This window comes from Patagioenas fasciata, chromosome 8, assembly GCF_037038585.1.
Source record: "Patagioenas fasciata isolate bPatFas1 chromosome 8, bPatFas1.hap1, whole genome shotgun sequence".
NCBI classification, from domain to species: Eukaryota; Metazoa; Chordata; class Aves; order Columbiformes; family Columbidae; genus Patagioenas; species Patagioenas fasciata.
In genome coordinates this window covers 10,846,975-10,870,581 of record NC_092527.1, presented here as the reverse complement: position 1 = coordinate 10,870,581, position 23,607 = coordinate 10,846,975, and the positions used below count along the sequence as shown (strand labels likewise).

At 37.3% G+C, this 23,607-nt stretch overlaps 1 protein-coding gene across 4 annotated transcripts in view; it reads right to left on the bottom strand.

Annotated features, from left to right (window-relative positions):
• RTKN2 (rhotekin 2) overlaps positions 1–23,607 on the bottom strand; it is a 39,233-nt gene that overhangs the window by 5,208 nt on the left and 10,418 nt on the right. For all 4 annotated transcript variants that reach the window (XM_071811675.1, XM_065843745.2, XM_071811676.1 and 1 more), the window contains exons 3-11: positions 23,006–23,064; positions 18,756–18,809; positions 17,753–17,870; positions 15,964–16,164; positions 11,579–11,673; positions 9,931–10,037; positions 8,780–8,911; positions 2,589–2,754; positions 652–759 (exon numbers count right to left, since the gene is read on the bottom strand). In XM_071811675.1, the coding sequence (XP_071667776.1) occupies positions 652–759; positions 2,589–2,754; positions 8,780–8,911; positions 9,931–10,037; positions 11,579–11,673; positions 15,964–16,164; positions 17,753–17,870; positions 18,756–18,809; positions 23,006–23,064 (1,040 nt within the window). The remainder of the gene's footprint in view (positions 1–651; positions 760–2,588; positions 2,755–8,779; positions 8,912–9,930; positions 10,038–11,578; positions 11,674–15,963; positions 16,165–17,752; positions 17,871–18,755; positions 18,810–23,005; positions 23,065–23,607) is intronic.

Here is a 23,607-nt window from a genome sequence, read left to right as displayed (position 1 = left end):
AGCAGTCAGGCATTTATAGTTGTACAGTCTCTCAGCCAACACTGCGTCGGACCCATTAAAACAAAGTGACCTACTTTTTCTAGTCTGTAAATATTATTTCTGTAATGAAACTATTAAAATAATCCTGCTGCATACCATTTTGCTCGGTAAAAATAGAAGTCTCAAATACATGTTAGAGAGATTTTTCCAAGCATATTTTTCAACACCATTATCAAAGACCAAACAATTAGGTAAGTTATGTCAGGTAAGTCTTTAAATACCTTTAAGGACTGCAAATTAATTTAATGCAACTAGTTAAAGACATTATTGGTTTGCAGTCCAGACTATTTTACCTTTACATTTCCTGAGCTTTATATTACTCTTGCAATTAATGTTTATTTCTAGTGACAGCTTTTTTGAATGTGTTCAGGGCTCCCTAGTTACAGTGCAGAATGCAAATTTTTTGGCTCAAGGTATAAAAATGTATTAGTTATTTGTGCTATTACAAATTCAGATTTAATATGAACTCTTTGGTATGCAATTATGTTGCTCTTTCATTGTCTGAATTGCCCTTGAAAAACTCAGTGTTTCAACATCAACACCAGAAGCCATCTGAATACAGACAATGTTATTTCTGTTACCCTGCAACTTGAAAAGACAAATCCCACTTACTCATATCATGGTAGACAGAGGTCGCTTCTTTTGTCAAGAACAAAGGTGGTTTCCGTGGTGACATAATCTCAATTTTCATAAGTTCTTCACAACAATGTTTCCACTGGCCTGAGAGAGAAAATAGAACAATGACTGGAACTTAAACACTTCAGCTTGAAAAAAATTGAAGTTATTAGATTGTGTTAGGAAACTGTGTCCAAAGTAACGCTAAACAGTAAGTGTTTACCTTCTGTTTAGCAGGAATGCTCAGGATACATTTGCATTTCCAATGGTGTACTCATTCTAACTCTTAGCACAAAGGTCATAAGATACTACCTTTAGTTAAGGTATCCCAGCAGTACTGTTATACTACGAAGGTTAAATATCACAATTTGCCATCAAATCCCCATAGTATAATTTCATTTAAAAAAAAAAAAAAAAAAAAAGGTTAGGGACGCTTCATGAAGTCCTCCAACATACTGCAAGCTGGATGTTCTACAACAATGTTACAATGGTATAGTAACAGAAAGTTTTGTCTTCAATGGAGGGTAACTTGCTTTTTATCCCTTAGCAGACAATGAAACCTCTTTCTCTATTAATAGATTTTGACCTTAAGGAAAACAAGGCACAGTAAAATTACTTTGTTCATACCAATCATTCCAAGTTTTCTGAGCACATTAATTTTAAGAGAATTTTAGAACCAGGGAAGAAAAAAGGCATTTAAATGCCAAGTGACCCATTTTTTCTAAACCTAAGGAAAATGTCTCAAAAAATCCATGGGTATTCTATCTATAATGAATAAGAAGTAGTTCTTTTACCCCACTCTACAGCTAATTTAAAGAGGATGCCCTAGTTTTTGCTTAGTGTGTTTCTTTAATTGATAGAGCCTTTTCTCATTGTAAATCAGAGCTAAAAAAGGCCTAGAAATACAAACTACAATACCTAGTTTCCGCAGCTTCAATTCACTGATTTTATTGGTATGGCCTCTGACTGAACACTGATATTTCATTAATTGACCTGGTTCTGTTTTCTGACCTGATGAAAATGACTATCAGGAACCAAGTACACCTTGTCAATGGCAATGTAACTACTGACAGTTGCTTTCTACTCTTAGTAAACCTGTGAGTCAAACTACTAAAGCAGGGGAAAAGATGAATGGAGATTAATCTATATATCTCTTATAATAAATATTGGGTGTTAAACAAGCAACACAGTATACTACTTCAATACTGTTTCACTGTTTTATACCAATAAATGAGATTCTTCTCTCCTGTAGTAACAGTGTTGTTCCAGAGGTTAGCCAAAGGGTTGGGGTATCGATTTATCATCTCCTTTATATCATCTGTTAAGGTCTCTGGCACAGTTTACACCAGGATCTAGTAAGCAGCGTGTATCTGCATGACTGGATTGGAGTGTGTCTTGGTGAGCATATTCCCCTGCGACAAGGGGTACCAAAAACCAAGAATTACCAATAGAATCAAGTAAATCCTATTGCAATAAATTACAATTTAATTCATCCGTAATACTGCAGGGCAAGGAAATCCCATAGACATGTACCCACTTGCAAGGGTTGGCTGAACCTACATCCCAGCCAAGGCCCCAGTGAACCCAGCAGCCCCACCACATCCCACTGTCACTTCCCAGGCAAAGGTGGACTCTACAGCAGAGGCTGTGAGAATTTAGCAGTCCTCAAAAATTACCTAGAACACTGCTGGACATAATCTGCTGCTGGCTGCTTGCAAAAACCCGGACTGAACACATGGACTTTGGTTTAGTCAAATATTTGCCTTCCAACAGCTTAGACCACCACCCAATATTATCCCAAAGAACATTTTTCTTCTCGTAGTTGCAAACAAAGGCTTATGAGGCAATTCCAATTCAAATTGTTCAAAGACCCCTTTGATGTTACATACCCCACCAGTGGGTGGGCACGCTGCCAGCACTGCCTGCTTACTCACTCAGATCATAAAAGTGCTGCCAGAAAGCCTCCATCCACTTCTGAAGTTCTTCCCTACTGTCAGTAGCAAAAAGTTGCACCGAAGCCTCTCCAGACACGGGGTTGATAACGGAGAAGTTATTAGTTCTTCTCTTGGAGTCCTTTTCCACAGCTCGGACTCTAGTTTCCTAGGAACAACAACAAGTCATGAGTTATTGCCTCAGCTCCACTCTGGTATCACCTTCTGGCCAAGGACAGCGTAAGGGAGATACTGTTTGGCTTTCTATCTAATCCAGATTAATTTCCAATTAATAAAAAGAACGGCTAATAAAAATATTTTCTAATACAATCATTAAGATGGCATAAAATAGGAAAAACAAGGGAATGGAGCACAATCATTGCAGTTTAGTTCTGAATTACAGAACATACGTTGTGTTTCCCTCTGCCCTCACCAGCACATCTCACGCTCCTCATTCTTCCCCACGGGAGTTTTGTGAATAATCTAAAACAACAGGGAGCAGCTCCTTTTCTTTGACTCTTCAGGGGGACAACCGCATTGTTACAGCTAATGTTTAGATCTCCTCCTGTACTTCTGTGGGCCACTGTTTATGCAATGTATTCTAAACTTATATCTATTTTATGTTCATCTTAGTGAATCAGGACATTCACGGCTAATACTATAGTGACAGGAGATTTAAAAATAAACTTACCAGTCTACATTTAAAAGAGCATTTGTAGCAGTTACCCATACAGTTCTGACAGAACAAATTTCAAGCATCGGAAAACATTTTGCTCCAATATAAAAAAAAAATCCTACTTGTATTTTCAAAATAGACATTTTAGTTTTCCCTTATTAGAAAGAGGTACATAGAAACAATTAAAAATATACATGAGAAGTATATAATAAGTCTATCAAATTTGTTCAGCTAATGTTAGAAACGTTCTCAGATTGCACAGCAGCACTATTACAGCCAAGGTCTCCTCTTCTGTTCAGGGACATAGTTCAACTGATTTTTAATACCTAGACTAGATCCAGTGGTGTTTTCATAGTATCTAGTTTCTTTGTTATGGCATTACTACAATAAAAAAAGGACTTACTCCTGAGTGTTTCTTTTTTTCCCCCATGGGTAAAATACTGAAAGACTTTAGTAAAAGTTGGACAAAACACAACTGAAAAAATTTCAAGCCAGCACCCACAGCCAGGCTGTGTGTCCCCTCTGGATGGACAGTGGCCCTGACCGCAGAGGTGGCATCAGGCCATTCCTCAAAACACAGCGAGGACACATCAGCCCTGTTCCTTCTTACACAATTCAACCAAATGTCAAACATCTGCTAAAGATGTTAAACATACACCTACAGAAATTAAGTTTACGCATGGGATCCCATGGGGATAAGCCTAGTTCTGATACTCAGAAAAAAACAAAAATTATTCTACAGAACATTCCCCGGATTTTAAATGCGTTACTGAAGTAACCATTTGAAATACCAACAGCTGCTTGTAGCATAGCTGATGGATATGCTCATTTAAATTCTTCTGTCTAAAAATAGGAGATGAAGTAATTCATCCATAAGTGCTCTATATCCCATTAACTCAGGTAACCATAGATACCAGCAAAAAATTAAATCAAATGGATTAACATTTGACAGGTAAGAACTTCAAGCATACCATACACACAGGTTTATTTAATGATGTTTGCTGCAGGTTTTATCCCACAACTACGGTATTATTCAAAGGAGATAAATCCACAAGCAACGATCTATATCTGATGCTTGAATATTTAAGGAGTGATACAAGATGCTATTACAGTAATGGGCTGATGAATTTACCAAGCTTGGGTGAATTATACTACATGCCCAGTTCCACTTCCCAAAAAAACCCACCAAAAAAAAAAAAAAAAAAAACCAAAAAACAAAACCAGAAACAAATTTAAAAAAATGAAAAAAAACCACATGCACACACAAAAAAACCCAGCACTACAACAATGAAAGTATCTTAAGGTACCATGTTATAATAATGCTCATCATTTGGCTGTCTTACAGACAACCGAACCAACTCCGTTACAACCCTTGTAAAAACCAGAACACCTGGTAGATTGGAATAGGAAAAACTGAGTTGATCTTGAACTCAAATGACTCCTCTGGGGAAGCTGAAGACAGTTTTACATCCTATATGCAAAAGATTTTTTTTGAAGGTGAGGAAAGACTAAAAGAGAAAATAATGGGGTATTTTTTTAATGGAATGTAAATATGAACCTTCCTCTACACTTGACCTCCAAAATAAAAAAATCTCTTTGCCTGATAATACCTCTCTGCAAAGCTCATCTGTTAAGCTAAAAATAAAACAGAAACATGAAAGAAAAAAAAAAAGAGAGAGAGAACTGTTTTATTGCTGAGGTGAGATACTAAGCCAATCCTGACACACCGAGAAGCATTGGTTATAAAGATCATTTTAAGACATCAAAACAAATTACAGTTCTTGAGAGTAATATTGAATAACCTAGGATCTAGTTCTGTGTATCCATTTTAAGATTAAACAAACCAAATCCCATATAACAAACTTCTGTCATGTTTCTAGTACCAAAAAATAAACTAAGAAACAACAACGCAACACTGTAAACAAAATACAGTCTGTTCATCTGTTGGTTTCTGCTGTAATGTTAATAACTTCCACAGGGTCTGTTTTAGGCAAGCAGGGAAATATGGTTAAATTTAAAAGTATGGCTTTCAAACACATTAATGGCCAAGACCAAATTCACCAGATCATCTACGAATATTTCCTCCTTTCATCTTCATTGCCTTGTGTACTCGTATTAATGTAACATTCTTGTGGCCACTGGATGACTAGTACAATGTGTAAATATAATACGGAAAAACAATATTAGGTTTTCTATGTCATGTTAGCTATCTTTGGTGCAACGCAGCAGCTAAAAACCAGGAAGGGGAGACGGCATTGTATGACCAGCCAGCATTCTCTGGAGCACTAGGGAGCCATAAAGCGTCGTTTCCAAACCACTCAATCGAGCGTGTGTGTTACCAGGTCCAGCCTGTGGGATCTGGGTATTAGATCTGCTTCCCTGCCTGCGTCCACAAGCTCTTTTCAAGCAATTGAGGACTAAATTGAGCAATGCTATGTGAGATACCAGACATTTGGAGGCACTTAACTTCCAAAATATTTTCACATGTATAAAGCTTTATCTAAGCCAACCAGTGGGACAACGTCCTTACTACAGAGAACATAGATGTTTTCAGGGCTGCTCTCATTTCACCACTGCTGGAGCTCCCTGGCACAGACAAAGAATATTTCTCTTATTGCTTGCTCCCTAAATGTTGGCATGGTCAAGAACTCATATCAATATACCTCTGCTCCCTGGTTCCCTGGAGATATGTATGGTTAATTCAAAGTGACATCCCAGAATTCTTCAAACTTCAGGCACACATGGCACAAAAGAAAGTTTCAGAGTCTCGGACCAGGAGACAATAGAACATGTATTCCAAATACTGAGCAAATAACGTGAGCCACTGGCGCATACACCAATTTGCTAAAATATCAGGTACAGGCAAGGCCGTTATTATTCATTTCAAACTAAAGAAAACTTGAAAAAAATTCAGGGACTGGGCCATGAGGAATATTTTGTGTTCAAATTGGATTCCAGCAAATTTTCTTCACTACAGAAAATATCATTTCTCTTTTCCTATTTAGTTGTGCAAGATAATATGTTATAATCACATTTAGCTGGAACAATAATAGTAGCACTTGCATAATAGGAACTGCAGAACCATTCTTGCTCAACAGCAGTAGCAGGGAAGTCATCTGAAGTTGAAGTAATGACTTTACTGGTCTTAATGGCTTCTTCAAGTCTCGATTCAAAGGGAATGGGAAATAAGGCTATCAGTGTGAATATTTTCCAGAGAGTTTCTCATAAATCCAAATGATTTCATTACTTTTCAGAAAGTATCTTTCAATTACACATAAAGGATCAGTTTCACATTACAAATGAAGATACCACATATGCAACTTGAAGAGATTTTAGTTAGAATGTCCAGAGTTGATATTCAACCTCGACTTGCATTTTGAAATTGCTGTTTCTATAACAACATGTAGCAGAAAAGCCCATATGATTAGTTTGCTTTCATTTAATCGGTAAGAGAAATTTCATAACAAAAGAATCAAAAAATACCTGCAGGCATTAAGTTATTAAGTTACTGTTCATGAGAAACTGTTTAAGTAGTAAAGTATTCAAATATGTTTTAGATCGTAATTTTTTTCTGGTTTCAATTTAAATTGAAGAAAGATTCACAGTCATATTCTCCAGCAGACTAACATTTGTGTAAAATGGTGTATGATACAAGATTTATATACCTTCTCCATGTTAGCTTTAACGATACTCTGCAAACGTATGGACAGTCTCCCAGCAAAGGCTCAATAAGCTGGATTTTAGGTTTTACCTGTGTTGGTAACTTGGAAGAGTAAAATACCTTAGTAGAATATGGTTATTTTAAAAGGAAAGACAAAACTAGGATATATACCAAAACAAAGACCTCCAAGGAAAGATACAAGATAGTCTGATAGATCATATTTTAAAATATTATGGTCACATTTTAGAATATGGATTTAGTCTTCTATAATTTCGCAAAGTTTACCATTTCTTAACTGATATTGTGAACAGTTGGAAAACAGAATTATGGCAAAGGCTGACTAGTGCAATTAAAATTGACTGCAGAGGTAAGCAAGTAAAGCTGCTTAAATATATGCCACAGTCTAAACATTTATTTCGTGTAAATGTGTGAACAACTGGAAGAAGAAATGGCTTTGCTCAAAGAGCTGGCACTAGCAGAAGGGTGTTTTTAAATAAGGAATCAATTTCAATCTTAGCACATTAAAAAAGAAGACCTAACACAAACGGGTCACATTGTTATACCTAGTTTAAATGTTTGGTTTATACACAAGTCTTGCTCTCAGTGAGAACGCGGTCATATTTTCCAGAAACTTCAAAGACACCAAAAGCTGACGGTGCTGTTGTAAGCAGCAGTTCTTTGTTACTGTGTCTCCACACATTCCCAGTCCCAGCCTTGCCCCTCTGTTGTACCACACAAGTATTTGTGAAGCCATGTGGTGAACTAGATAAGAGAATTTATTAACGGGAACCGCAGCTGAAGCCAACCCTCCTCCTGCCCCCAAAACAAGCTCATTTTAACCCACATCACTTCCCTTGGCCAACTCATCAGTCAGCTGCCCTAGTGCCTGCCCAGCACAGCAGCCTGAATGGGCGACCGGAGTGGGGAGAACGCTTCTCCCAGAATTAGATTTGGCATCGGGCGTTCACAGCAGTACAGCACCGGCATCCAGATCAACCGGTGCTTAACACCGCTTCCAAATGTGCCTGTTCACTTATGTAAGATGAAGCCAGCTATGTCAAATGCAAATAACATTAAATTACTCCACTCATCCTTGTGTCATATTAACTCTTGATGACTACAGCAAAAACAGTATTTGAAAGCATCTGTTCATGCTAATGCTTGCCATTCTAAAGGTCCTTCCAAGAACATTCCTAAATTAAACACCTAAATATTATGTCAAATTAAATACTTAATGTTTCTTCAGCCAAACTAGTATTTTCACTTTACATTTTAAACCCAGCCTTTCCAATGAGGGTTTGAAAAACCAATAATGTCATCCTAGAGAACAGAACTTCCAAAGTCACTGTGCCCTATACAAAACCAGCATTAAGAAAAGCAGCTTATATTAAGGCACTAAAGTATTTTGAACTATTTTCCAGCTCTCCTTCTAATTAAGACTGCAGCCAAATAACACTCAACAACAAAAAAGCTTTTGTTAAAATTACATCTTGCTGAGGACAAAAGTCTGCCAGAACATTGCTAAGGGACTCTAAGCAATACATTTCCAAGGACTGTCTTATGGAACTGTCATATAACAAGTTATCACTTTTCCTAAAGAAAAACATCTTCCTTTTTACCTCTGTGTTAACCAGTCTAATGCAATAGAAGGAACTTATGTCCACAGCTAAGATATGTAATGTCCTTGCTTAGAAAATTCAGCAACTGCAAATTTCACTGGAGCATATCCCACCCACATGCTACCTACAAAGCATTCTGCATACCAGCAGCTTAGAGGCCAAATGACTGTAAGTATGTCTTAAAACAAAACCAACCTCCCCCAAGATAAACAAAAAACTCCTATACAACCAATTTTACCTTGTTGATAGAAACTGTCAATGCTGGCTCCAGTTTCGCCTCAATTTCTTCTGGGGAGTAGTAACAAAGGAGCTTCCCACCTCTTAGTACGCAATACAGCCTCCTCCAGCTAGTGAGACTTCCTATCGTTTGCTAAGGGGAAGAAACAGTCAGAAATAGCCAAAGTACAAATTAAGAACGTATTACAAGGTATATAAAGACCAGCCCTGTGTGATCAAAACTTAGACACAATGAATTCTTTCCTAAAACAAAGGCTTTCTGTTGCAGAACATTTCAGAGCCACTGATGGTTGAAATGTTAGCAATAGTTTAAATGTCTTTAGGTGCTTTACAGTTTTCGCAGATTTATTGCTGTGTGACATTAACAATACAGAATCTGCTTTCTCACACAGAAAGAAATCTAGAACTGATGTCTACCCTAAGAAAGAAACCACCTTTATTAGCTACAGTAAATACACAATAAGAGAAATAAAAGTATTATCTCACTTTGGAAATACACTGTACATTCAACAAATGTCAAGCAAAGACATTTGTCTAGAATTTCCACTTTCTCAAATGAACTTTCTGAACAGCTTTCATAAACACATTATAGTTTCACAACCAGTCCAAACCCTGTAATTCAGCACTCCTGACAAATGACCCAGCCCCTCTGGCCTCCCACTATCACCTTCTCGTTTGCCTCGTTGTGCAATGAACCAAAATAGACAAGTTAACTGAGTTCGGATGAATCATTTTTGAAGAGAGAGCTTAAATACAGCTCAGTTCACCAGTCAGATTCACCATGCTGTGATATGAACTCCGGTGCCAGCACAACGGGAGGCATGGTCAGGATGAGAGCCACAGCATTATTAGGATTGCTGCCGTCAAGCACCAGCCTAAACCAGCTCTGAAATGACAACTACACTTGATCTTTATGTAACAGCCTAAAAAACTTTATCGATAAGCATGACAAGGAAACATTCATTTCTTCACACTTAGCCACTGAAGATACTGTTTGGAAATGCAGCTGTGAGATAGAATTTTCCCCTTGCTCTAGGTAGAACAGGTGAAAAATAACAGTTTTCAAGAAACCACTTCAGGTTAAAGCAAATGTTTTAAAAAATTTCTCTCCGTGACCGCCACTAACAGAAGAGGATGTAAAGGTCTTCTTACCTGCTGATTAAGAAATCCTGCCATCATATCCCTAGCCATGCAGGCAGGCTGAGCAATGAAACGGCAACACATATTTCCGTACAGGGGGAGCCAAAAAGAGGATTCCTCTGGGGGAAAAGCCCAGGCAAAAGAAAGACAAACACTTAGTTCCAAACATTTGCCCTAAATGTTCATTCTAGCTTTCTACATCCATTTTTACATTAAGATCATTAATGTAAATAAGCATTTCTTGTATTTAAAGAAAGACATTTCATCCTGTAGGATTAGACTAAAACTGATTTTTAGCCTTCAGTAAGTTACTTTTATTAAAAAAAAAATCCCAAAAGAATTTCAAGTAAAAATGGACATGTTCTGCAAAACCAAGTTGTTCTTACATAAAATATAGCTCTAAATCTCACTTCACAACTAGAAACATTTTGAAAGATAAATACACTGGTCGTCTCGTCTAAGTAGGATCCCTGAGCCCATCCCATCACGGCACACAGCTACATTTACACATGAGCACTTCGTTTCAGATTGTTTTACTAATGTTTAGAATTTGTATCTACTCCTTTCTTCAGCACTAGAAGAGCGTTTAGAATCTGAAGGAGTTTTTAACGAATTGCAATATCCCTCCTCATTCAGCTCCGTTGTGCAATAGGCTCTCTCTTCTGTAATTAGAAGCAGGTAATACAACATTCCATTGACATGACTCTGTCTTCGGTCATGTTTTAGAAATGCTTGTAATGAACAAAAACATCCAGGTATGTCATTTCTCAGCAGACTAAGTTATGTAAATTAATGACAGAAAAAGGAATTTGAAGAAAGAGTATCATAAAATACTAATAAAGAAGTGCTTACAAATATCAAAGATACTCAGAATTATTCATCCAACCCTTCAAGAAACAAATGCCCCATAAATCTTCAAATCTCTACTTATTCCGAATTAATGAAGTGTAAAGAATGAAATTTTCTTTGAGGTCAAGTTTACCCAAGTAAAAAATAAAGTTCCCAGAAGTTTATGGTGAAAGTCCCACGTCTTAAGTTAACAATTAGAGAGTGGCTCATGGAAGGGGCTCTATTTTCAGCAAATGCTGGATGGAGTATCCAAAATTGTGCTCTTGCTACTTAAAGCATTACCTTCCTTTGCAGCATAATCATAGTCCCTGTACTGGCATCTAGGTTGCCTGCTTCCAACTTGTGCTGTCCCAGACCTGAAGTACAGCGACCAAGGCAAACTGCAAGCACACATGCTTATATCTTGAGTTAAATCTGGGCCTGAAACAACCTTGCTGAACTGAAGTTATTTTTCTACTTTCCTTCTGACTGCAGAGGGAAAAAACTCTTCTTCATTCTGATGCCCTTCCTTGGCTGCAAGGAAGGGGAAATAATTTGTATACAGCTACAACTCACATAAGACCAAGATGCAAATGACAGAATAAACTCCCAAAAGAATTAAATTTTCATCTGGACTTGAAATTTTACTCAACTTATAGTTTATTCAGCTGTGTACAGATGCCTGGTTTAGAGCTGTTAAATATTTTATTAAAGTTGTTCTATATTAAGTATCAAGAAAAATAATCTCTTTAAGCTCTTTAGTTTACAAGAACGAGAAATGCAAAATGTTACTGGTTTTTTATTTCCTTAAATTGGTACCACATGTACTTACCATTTCCTACAATGGTAAGGTTGTGAGTCCTGAAATTGTCCTCGGCACTCTCCAGCCCCAAAGTGGTATATGCCAGCAAACTGTATCTTGCTCCACTGAATGTGAAAGAAAAGGCACGTTTAAGACATTTCTGCTTCACGTTGCTCAGGCAGTCATTAAAGGGAGTGTAGACGTGCCTGAAATAACACATTTGGGTACACAGGAACACCAAGGTGCAAGGCAGCAGCTGTTAGTGACTACAGATTGCCACCCCCCAGCTTTTATTCCTAAGCCTAAATCAAATACATTTGGTAATAGGTTCAAGAAAATCTATAGTTACTAGAACAACTGATGACAAACTTTATCTGAAAATACATGTTAAAAATTAAAGGCTTTATACTGCTCCTCCATGTTGCTCTGCTCTTTTGCTTTGTCTGCGTAGACTACACTGTTTATAAAACAGTTGTTTATATATGTATTTTTTTAATAGTATCTGATAGTTTGATTCTTCACACGCATAAATCTGTGCAGAAATCCTAGAGTCAGCTTTGTAGCATAAAGGACTCTCTTTTATTGTGCTTATACGTTTCAGAATCTTATATCTTTGTTTTGGATTTTGCCTAGGGGGAAAAAAAATATCACATTTACAATTCAGCACAGTGCACATGGAATGCAATTCTTGGAATAAACTAGTATAAATTTGGTACATGTTTAACCTTTTCCCTCAAATACTCTTCAGACCAAGTAACAGATTTACAGTCCAGCAATGCAGCAAGAATTCCACCTGGCTAATGGCAGTTTAAGCAAAGTTCACAAGAAAGCAAATCCCTCAATATTGCTAACTACTCTCCTTAACAGGATCTAGCAAAAGATCCTTACAATATCTTCAACAGCTCATAAGATAGCATAGTAATGTAAAAGGTGAGAAGATACTACTGAACTAACATCAGTAAAAAAGTTTTCTATGATAATATTTTTCAAATGTTATTTTTCCTAATAGCCCAGTGGGAACATGGCTCTGCAGAGGAACAAGAGGGATGCCTACCTAGGCCTAACCTTAACAAGAGAGGAGGAAGAGAAAAAGTAGCAAGTCTGTCAGCAGGGAGGTCTGTTACACATCTATCTCAAGGGAATAAAGAGAAAACTAAATATAACATTCTGGGCAAAAAAACACTGCTATGAAACATTTCAAGAGAACAATATGAACAGAAACTCATCACCATGTGTATATATTCCCTGCTAGACTGCTCCCTAACAAAAGATTCTCCACTGATTATGTTTTGCCATGGAGTTGATCAATACACTACCATTCTATCTAAACTGTACCGAAAAGTTCAGTTTCTTCTCACAGATAAAACTTGCGTGCTGATTTTAAAGTTACTTTTTTTCTAAAGCATGACTAATTACCACAACAACCTTGCCAAAAAAAATAGCTACTTCACTTTTAAAATATGCTTCACAGTAACATTTTCGTTCAAAAATATAACAGTCATTCCTTTCAGCCAGCTGCAATGTCATTTAGAAAAGTTTTATCTGCAAATATTTTTCAAATTTAACTGGCTAATCAGGATTGTTGACTACATTTCGCCTCTACATTTCACAGAATTAGCTAGCTGCCTTAAATGGCAGTTTCTTTGTATAACAAAGAATAATCTGCCTGCTGCATCTCATTCGGTACTTTGCATATCTATAGTCTTTTTCCGTGTAATAACTTTATTTAAAAAAAAGATCAGCTTGTCTCCACAACATGCCTGTGGCAAAGGCTCGTCGTTAAATCTGTTTACTGATCAAGAGACAGAGGCACCAAAGTTGCCACACAGACACTGGCGTGGGAAGGTGTAACTACATCACCCTTTCCATCGATGCATATTAATGAACACATCCCAGATTCCGGAATCTGTTCCTGAATATTAATCCCAGTGTTAGAAATCCCAACTTTACTTCACTCATCCAGATACAGAGAGTGGAGGATTTGTGAGTCAAAAAAACCCCAACGACAAATCATCAGCTAGTATGTTTACTTTTCAATCAGATCTTAAATAACAGAGGGCAAAAGCAAGTACAATCTTCAGGTACTAAAAAGAACCCAGCTGTAAAAGTGAGGCTGTTAGATTAGACGATGTCCTTCTCACAGAACATCACTATGAATTTGCCAATGCAAACACAGGACACCGAAGCCATGCCCCAGCTCAGTGGAGGACAACGCATTAAAGGCAACAACAACAAGTCCATGTGTAGGCCAGCTCTGCAAGTGAATAAATGTGCTCTTCAGGGAGTCTCTCCAATGTTTTATCCAAAGAGCAACCTAATTGCTCTGGAATTCGATAGTATAACCGCACTAAACATCTTCCTTCTACAACAAATGTAAAAAGAAAAAAATGTTAAGCTAGCATAGAAAAATTAAGTCGGCAAAAGACCGTACAGAAACAAAAATAGGGATAATTAAGAGTAGAGAGAGTATCAGTAGTATAACTGAAGTTAACCAACCTAAGCAACCATTCAAAGCACTTTGTCGCTAAGCTTTTGCAAGAAGTTACAAGGCTGACAGTTTCCTCACTAACCAGAGAGATTTCTAAGCCAAGAATTTGACACAGAGGGATCACAGAGTTTCTGGAAAACGGAGAACTTCGCCCATGTGTGCTCTGAATAGAAAAAGGCCTGTATGAAATCTACAAAGAAAAGGTGTTCACAGAATACAGCAAGTTCCCTTTTTTGGTGCAGTTTAATTTCTCCTGCTGGGCTGGTAAAACTCTCTGGGAATACTTGAAAGATCTCTTGTAATCTTGCAATCTCTTTCCCTTTTTAAGGGCTACATACCAAGGTCCTAATAACATAAATCCTAAGGGGAGCCTATTAGAACAAAATTGACAACTTATTTTCTGCCTATAATAACCTATTTCTTTCCAAGACACTTTTTTAATCACCTAGCAAAGTCATCAATGAACACATCATTTATTTAACTCCTTTAAGAAAGTAACAGTCACTGTGAGATAGTTATTTACAGTAGAAACAACAAACTTCAAGATGGGGGAAAGCAAAATACAATTACAATTGAGAAACCGAAAGCAAAACCCAAGGCAGGAGGAAGCTGTTTGGGCTGTCTACTGATGCTTCTTCCTCAAAAGACAGGCAATCTATATTCAAGTGAGTATGGCCGGCAAATAAACCAGTGGTTAGATCTGAAGCAAACTGTGCCTAATGACAGTGTGTCATCGCCCAAGTGCAGCTTGTGCAAAGCGCATCCGCTGGAGATGCTGCAGATTGAAAGGTGCACTATCATTAGGTGCAACACACTGGATCTCTTGGATGTGTATTTCTGATTGGAACAGTAATATCGGTATGCAGTAATATCAGCTTGACAAAGATAGAATATGCTTGAATGTTTCCTTTTAAAATCCAGGCAAATAGATATATGAAGCTAGACTAAAACTACTCTCAACACCTGGAAAGAATTAGGCATTGATTCTTTACAGTTCAGACACAAAAAAAAAAAAAAAGAAGTAATTCCTTTAAAAAACTGTTTTCTTTAAAAAAAAAAAAATCAATATCATTAGTATTTACAATTTAGGTACTTGGTCTGCTTAAATCCCAATGCAATTAGAGTAGCTGGGAAATATTGGTAGGCAGTTAACTTCATTAAAAAATGCATGAAAGACTTAAGATCATTTTTAAAAGGAAACAGGTAAATTACTGGGAGCAGCACTTACTTATATGAACACTGAAAACCTGTAAGTCATTTGAAAATGTTCTGTGCTGAAGTCAATTAAGAAAATTCCTGTTAAGCAGCTTGTAACTGTAAAGTGCCTTTGACAATCCAAAAATTTACCAAAAAGCCAGCAAGTGAAATGGTCCCCATGTACACAGCATGGACCCCAGGTCAGCTTCATTAGGGGAGAGGCTACAAGGGAGGTTTCTCCTTTCTATCTACCACACTTCTTTATTTCACACAACTTTTAACTTTTAGACAGGTCTACCGGTCTGCCAAGCGTGAGCAAAACTGGCTGGGTACAAAAATAAGGTGGGGGAGGAATGAGTGGGAGAGGGGAGAAGGAGAGCTAGGTAGACAGAGGGACATGGACAGACTGATCACACAAGCTTGATTTCCTCCAGAGATGAAACTAAAAATACTACAGAGTTTGCAAATAACAGTGGATTTACCAGCTAGCTGTCTAGCAGAAAGATAAAGCCTACTCATGTGTTTCAGATCAGAACCAGGCCCCAGGGCTGAGTGACATCGCTGGAATTCACACCTACTTTCTCATTTCCTATTTAAAATGTAAATTTTTTTTCACTCGTGTAAGTACAGAAATAATCACTTTCTTGGCAATTTTCCAAAAAACACAATATATTTGCCTTATTTCTATTTTAAAAAATACAAAACCAGAATACCAATATATAGGGCTTACTGGATGACAAGGTCAGCGGGCAAAAGGGACTCGGTGCTGTCTTCTTCCAGCTCAGCTTTGAATTTCTTCCCTGTAGCTTTGCTGAGGGATGTTTTAAGCTTCTTTGCTAGTTTTTTAGGAGTGTTTGTTACATATAAAGACTCCTCTGTACAGCAACTATACAATTCAACCTTCACCTGGAAATCAGGTCTTGCTTCATCACTGAAAGGGGGGAGGAGAAAATTTCAGAGCATTTGTTAACAAACTTGAGCGTGCAGCCAAGGAATGCTACTGTTACTATACACATTAAATAACATACATTTCTAATCAAGAGAAGCAATGCCATCAGATTCAGGCAAAGACATACATTAATAGGGAATTAAAGACTGGAGTACACAGCAGTAATCTAGTGTTGAAGTCATGGGATAGATGTTATAATTAACCATGAACAATTGTAAACAGGAAATTTGATGTTTAGGTGAAAACTGGGAAAAAAAAAAAAATGTTATGGAAATACATAGGCAAGACATCCAAACACACTTAAATCTGCCCTCTACTGTTATGCAAAAAATCACATGTTGAAAACCTATCCATGCCTATGGTCCTAAATCAGAGTAAATCAGAGTGAACAGTTTCAAAGTTACCTTAGTCATACCCCATCCCTTTCACATGACTGAAAAAATCCTGTCTCACAACCAACAAAAATTGCCATTCACAACTTAACTACCTGCTGCTGTGTTCTTCTGCCCGCAGCCTGCGCTCTCTGTTTTCAGTTCTACTGATTCTCATATTCTCAAGCTTCATCATCAAAACAGAAGCCTGACCTCACCTTTCAGATACAAATCATGTCATTACATATGTGCCCATAACAGAATTAGCCCAAAGGCTTTTAGAAAAAGTCTTTCTTTATCTCACGGGATACAAGGCAAATTAGAGTGTCTTTTCTGCTTTTGTTGCAGTATTTCACAGAAAATTATAATGGTCAAGTCTTCTGTCTTTGAAGAATCAGATTTAAATCTTTGCCCCACTCGTAACTTTAACAGGTGGTTAGGAGAGTTTAAAATCTGATTTAAAGATCCACTCTCAATCACACAGTTTTCAGGAGCTCTATTTAAAGTTTTCAGTAGTTCTAGCTTTCTAGTCAGTCTTCCTCAGGAGACCGAATCTAAATTGCTAATATAAAATATAAAGCAGGGGAAAGGAAAAAAAAAAAATTAAAAGTTAAGTGCCTCTCAGGACTCTCTTAAAAATTATAAAGAAACAAAAAAGTACATGAGAACCCCTTTCTACTCTTTTCCAGGTTAAAGATAAGTGAATAATTTCCCGTCTAGTATTCCTCAACTCTAAGGACTGTGGCTGTAGCACATGCTCATATAGGTGTAAAAGAACACGAGGTGTGGAAAAGAAGGTCTGGTTTTAAAAGAACTGTGACTTAGGGGAAGACCAAAAGAGACTGTAGCCTGCTGTACAGAATAAGACTTAAAACACTGGGTGCAACATTCTTGCCTATACTGTTATACGGCTTTCAGGTTTTAGTATTAATTTAATTTTGTCCTTGAGATACAAGTTTGTTTATCTCTTTATATAAACAAAAATGCTTGGGCGTGGCAACCAGCATCATTTTGTACATGAAAAACAACCTTCCAGAGGAGGGGATCAACCATCCACAGAAACTATCAGGACCTTTACTGATGCCTTTGCCCACAGAAAAACTTAGTGGATCTCAACCAATATATTCAGAGTCATATCCACTTTCAAAACAAAACCAGCAATATTTGTACTTCAGTCAGCAGAAATAAATTATACTCACAATATGGTTACATTTTCAAAACAGATATCTGTTATTGCTTTATCTACAATAGCCACCTCTGTATCAAAAACCTCAGCTCCCATTCTGAACAAACAAAAAACGGCATAGCGCTGTGATTCTGGAGAGAGACAAATATTTTATTAGTCATATTACATATCACAATACTAAATGCTTCCAGTAAACAGAAGTAGAAAAAATGGTAATTCGGACCTCTAAGGAATTACCCTCAAATTCTTCCCACCAGAAATTTTCTGTCATAGCATTTTATTATAATTGAACTATCAACAACATTCAAGGGGAAAAATGCCTTCCTCTACTCAACTTTTTTCTTTTCTGATAATCAGGGCTAGTTTGTGCTAGCAGCTTCAGAAATGTTAGTAAAAATGCGATTTTGTTTAATAAAACTGATCTTTAGCAAAAAAAACCCCACAAATCATTTTATGAATGTACAATATGGGATTAGACTATTTTGCCATGCTTAGCCCCTCTGACCCTATTGAAAATCAAAGTGAAATCAATGCCAGGTGACAGCTGGAACAGATTTAGGGTTAATCTCCATGACACAGCAGAATGCATGTACTTGAAGACTATCCAATAATCCACTCAACACCAACAGACAACTTTCACTTAAATTTCTCACTGGAAACAGCTGCCAATATACTCTCTCAAGTGTAGACAAGACATAGAACAACACGTTTAATCAGAAGTTTCTCAGCTATCCATTTAATAACAATATTTCTGCGTTACTTCCTCTGCCATTTCTCCTCAGAAGGGCTTCTTGGAGATGGGGGTTTAAACATACAAAAATACAGGACTTTGAGCTAAGTCAACTTGCTACAACCAACAGCTTTGAGATCAGAGCAACTAAGCAACAAACAGAGTAAAATATGGACCTACTGAAAGGTCAAAGAAGAGGTTGAAATGAGTATGGACTTCCCCATCCAGTTTAAATTTAGAGGTACAAGCAAATGCTTATCACAGTAGTTCATTACATCTTACATACTTTCTTTATTGCTGAAGTGATCAGAGCCTTTCCACATTAATGGTATTCGAATATCTAAAGGAAAGAAAAGAGTAGGGAAATTAAGTTATAGCCAATACTGTAGATCTGTGATCAAACAAATTACAAAAGGTTTCTTGTTTCTTTTCCTGATGTTTGGGAGGTAACAGGACCTCCTACCTAATGAACAGCATAGCTATTTCAATTTTATTTTCCATATCAAAAGAAAATTAATCAATTAGTTCAATTTGAAGTGTCATTTTCTTGTATAAATTATTCTAGGACAAAGAATATTCTAAATCTCATTTGAAAGTATCTGAAATAACATTTCAGAGAGGCTGTGTAACATAGTTCTGAGAGGCATTCTCAGAAGTCGGAGGTTCAGAGCCCATTATTGCGCACAGATGTAAACTGAAGCTCTGCTTGCCTTCTGCTGGAAACCGCTCATCCAACTGCAAGAAAAACTTCCTGTTTTAATGGAAGTGACCGGGACATTTATACTGCAAACACTTAAGTCTTGTTTTGCTAACTACAGAGAAAATATCACTTCTCATCACATGCTCAGTTAGAATTCTCTTCGTTGGCATAAAAAGAGTTTAGAATTTTTTTTTTTTACTCAAAAATATCCTTCTACATCAGAACCATAGTATGGGCAATTATAGAACCATTATTTTAAGTCATGCCTGCGATTTTAATATTAGGAGAGTATTTTCTTCAAGAAATTTTCCAATTTATGCACTCAACCCAACACAGTACTGAGTGGCATTTTCCCCCAGTTTTGAGGACTCAATTCAGACATAATGTTTCTTATTAGTCCCTTCTTAAAAGACAAATACAGCAAAGGCTTTTTAAATTCGAAGTTGTTTTCCTAAGTAAAACACAGCGTTGTTTATAAGTATATGCAATATATTAAGTGACACATGATGGCAGCAGTGAACAGCTCTAGTTCAATTGTCTTTTGCTAAAAATCTTCAAAATAGCTGTAAAGGAGCATTGCTGACTCCAGCACTGATCTTCATATGAGGCTGATGGAAAAATTGGCATAAAGTATGCTGAGAAGCAAAACAGTAGTGGTATTTTGGCAACAGGTTGTCATGTATTCCTACAGGGTTTTACTCACAAAACTTGTTATTGATTTAAGTGAAACTGCATACAGTCACTTTGTTTCAGAAGCTGTATTAAATGAAAAATTTAAACTTAAGGTAACGTGGATTATAGTATGGGACATGTTATTATACATGCTATTTCAATTCTGAAACTTGCAAATCCGTTTACTTTTAAGTGTTCATGAACACAAACGAGTTTTCAACTGTGAACTGCCAGTACACAGCTGCAGACTGCCACAACTTCCTAAAAATCAGTGTCACATTGTGATGCTGCCTTTCACTTCTACAGAAGCATTTATATAGTAAGCATTTAAAAAAATAGTTACCATTTTTAAATAAGGAAACAGAAACAGTTTCATTAAAAGTTACAGAAGTCTCTCTCAAACTTTAAAAACATATATATTTATCTCTGTCAGAGACAAAGCACAGAATGTTACTTCCCTAAAAGACAAAGGTCTTAAATTTACACAAATATGTGAAAATAGAGTTACAATAAAAGCCTTTTCTCATCTTTAATCATACACAAACTCTAAATGACAATTTTAATGTGCTCAATAGTTCTTGTTAACAACTAGAGTACTAGATTAAAGATTACTTCTGTATGCCACTTTCAATATCATACTAGCTGAAAAATCTACGCCTTAGTCAGAAAATCATCAGGATATAGATAGTCAATTGCTTGAACAAGTTTAACATGATACCTGTAAATCAGTTTTCAATTCATTCTTGGATTGAAAGAGCTGCCATTTATCAAAAACAAAGATCAATTTTCACACACCTTAATTTCAGTTACCATTAGCTGTAAATCCATGTGGATTCAAATTGGATGCATTCAAGCACTACAGTTAATCAGATTTAAGGCCAATGATTGCTTTATAAAATTACTTTAACTTATGATTATGCTTTTTGATCAACATTTAATGTATTGTCTTCTGACAAAATAATTGATTGATAACATAAATCACAGAATTTATCCACACATATGGGGGATAAATAAGTAAAAATAATAGAAGTGTGAAAATCTGTGGATTAAGGAATGTGCTCCCCACACAGTATCTGACACACAGTTGTTTTCCGTAGGAGGACATTCCTCAGAACTCCGGCATAGCTGTTCCTGAACTTTAGGTGTTGGCCACATGATCGTGTGTTCTTCTGGTAATAGTCTAAGCTTCTGGCATGTACTAACCATCTGACAGGCTAATATATTTATAAGCGGATGGATTACTTTCCCTTAAAAAATCCGTTCTGTATCTTCAATTCTTAGATTACACACCCTGTCACACTACATGGACCACCACTCACTCCTCATTTCCAGGCTCTCCCAGACAATACAGTTATGACATCTCCTGATTCACACTGCTTCTGTTCACAACTGCATTCCCAACAAGACAGGCACATGCACACGCAAGTTTGCCGTCCAAAAACGCAGGGCAGCTCTGGTTGCAAATCCACTGAAGGTCAGCATACAAAAGAGAAGAAATGCAGCATGCCCAATGTGCTGCACCAGGATTGGGAAAGATGAATAATGGACATTACAGATGTGGACGTACTGCAGCTGTGGTAGCGGACAGGACCTGATTTGGCATGCTAAAGGGACACAGGATAATGGGTCAGAGGACAACGCAAGGAGGAACCAGGGAGGCAGGTATTGATGTCATCTCAGGGTCTCCCAATGGTGTATCTTGCCCAGAGGCTCCTGCCCTTGCCAAGCACAAACAAGCCTGTCCCCGCAATTGCTTCACATGTGCCTCAGTTCTCTGCTTCTCAGGCACGCACAGTGGAAAGCAAAGAGTTAATAACAGATGACCTATAGAAAGCATAAATCTCTCAGCAGAGGTCCAGAAGAACATTTAGGCCTCCCTGCTGTAAACTGGACCTGGTCAGGCTTCCTGACACGAGTATCTGCAGATGGGCGAGGCATGTCAGCATCCTAGCACCAACAGACTTGAGTTCACAAGGAGGTAGTTGGTGCCTCTTTCTCTTCTTCGCCTCATCTAGGTCTTCCTGCTCCGGCAGGGGGATTGGACTAGATGATCTCTCGAGGTCCCTTCCAATCCCTAACATTCTGTGATTCTGTGATTCAATCTATGCCACACTTCTGAGGTTTGAGAACCGCTACGTTAGTAACAGGACAGAATCACCGGCACACAATAGAAAGTGGTTTTATTCTCTTGTCCCATCAAAAGAAACCATCATACCTAAATGTTTCATATACTGAACAAAATTTTCGCACTAAAAATAGAGTCCTTACACAATTCTGATTTTCTGAAGATAACAAAATGTATTAAATGATCCTAAAGTCTTCACCGCATGTAACTCTACAAATCCAAAGAAAGGTGCAACCACAGCACAGACAGGCACAGATGCTTTTATACAACTACCATAAGGAGGAAAGACAGCTACACATTCTGCAAACAGCTGTGCTGGCAGAAAACATTTCTGAGCCATGTGCTCATCACTCTTCTTCTACTAGAAGTTACCTTGCTTAAAGAGATGTCAAAATATGCAGAATTAACTTAAGTAGATTGAGTAGTGAGCCCTACACTATTATATTTTTAATGAAGCTGGTCAGGGAGCACAAACAGATCTGTTAACAAAGCTAGAACAGCCCAAATGAAGAGCTACAGGAACGCTGAGCGTAACATCCTCTATTGGCACACACAAACAAAATGATAAGTTCATAGTGCTGAAGTTTGAGAATGGGCTAGGAAACAGTGTTCCAGCCTACTAGAAATCACTGTTAAATATTCTTGTTACTACTTTGCATTGAAGCCATACAACTATACCTTTGCTGTAGTAATGCAATCCGCATTATCTAAACAGCATTTGCATACTATTAATAGCTATAATTCTGCCCTCAGTTTGTTAGACATACTCTGTATGATCGCATCAAAGACTGTCTTTGTGGGGAGAAAAAGAATTATCAGCACATTTACACTTATTTAGCTTTGAAATGTATGCAGTGTTTAGTGACAAACAGAAAAAAGTATTTCCCACTGTGAGGGTCCCTGAAAGCAAAATAGAAATACTAGGTAGGATCTTCAAAAGCATGTGCACACTTTAAAAATACTATCTTGTTTGTATAATTTGTATTACAAGTTACTGTCCAGCCAATTAGCTCCTACAACTGACCACCCAGCTGCTTACCTGATATAGCAACCTTTGCTCTGCATGCCACCCTGTCTTTTGTCCCATTTTCTGAAGACCTGCCAAAATGAAGAAAAACAAGGTTTGAGATCTGTGCATTTAGACCTCTAAAACGCAACCCTTTAAACGTTAAAAAGTGTCAGGGTTTTCATATTATAGCTCATTTCAACTGCTTTTCTTTAAAGTTAAATTTGGTATCTCCGGTATAAGATATGAATCGTTAGATTCTTGAGGATAATCTGAGAGGAAAGTACACCATCAATTTTCCTAATTCCCTAGAAGATTTTACTCCAAAGCTTATTTAACCTGAGTTTTAAAAGACAAGTAGATTAATCTTCCTTGTCTTTTCCAGCTCCAACAGAATCAAATATATTAACAACTGGACTCATTCTTAAAGGTCTTTTCCAACCAAAAATGATTCTATGATTCTAACTTTACCCCTTCTGTAGACATCAATGAGTAAGTAACATAATTTACCGGTTCTGTTATTAGTTAGACAACTGCCTGCTCCTCTGTTAAGAGAGACCACTTACAAAATGTTGCATTGTTAATATTGTGATTTTACGTGCAGGCAGGCAGTTTACTATGCAGCCAGAGTGTAG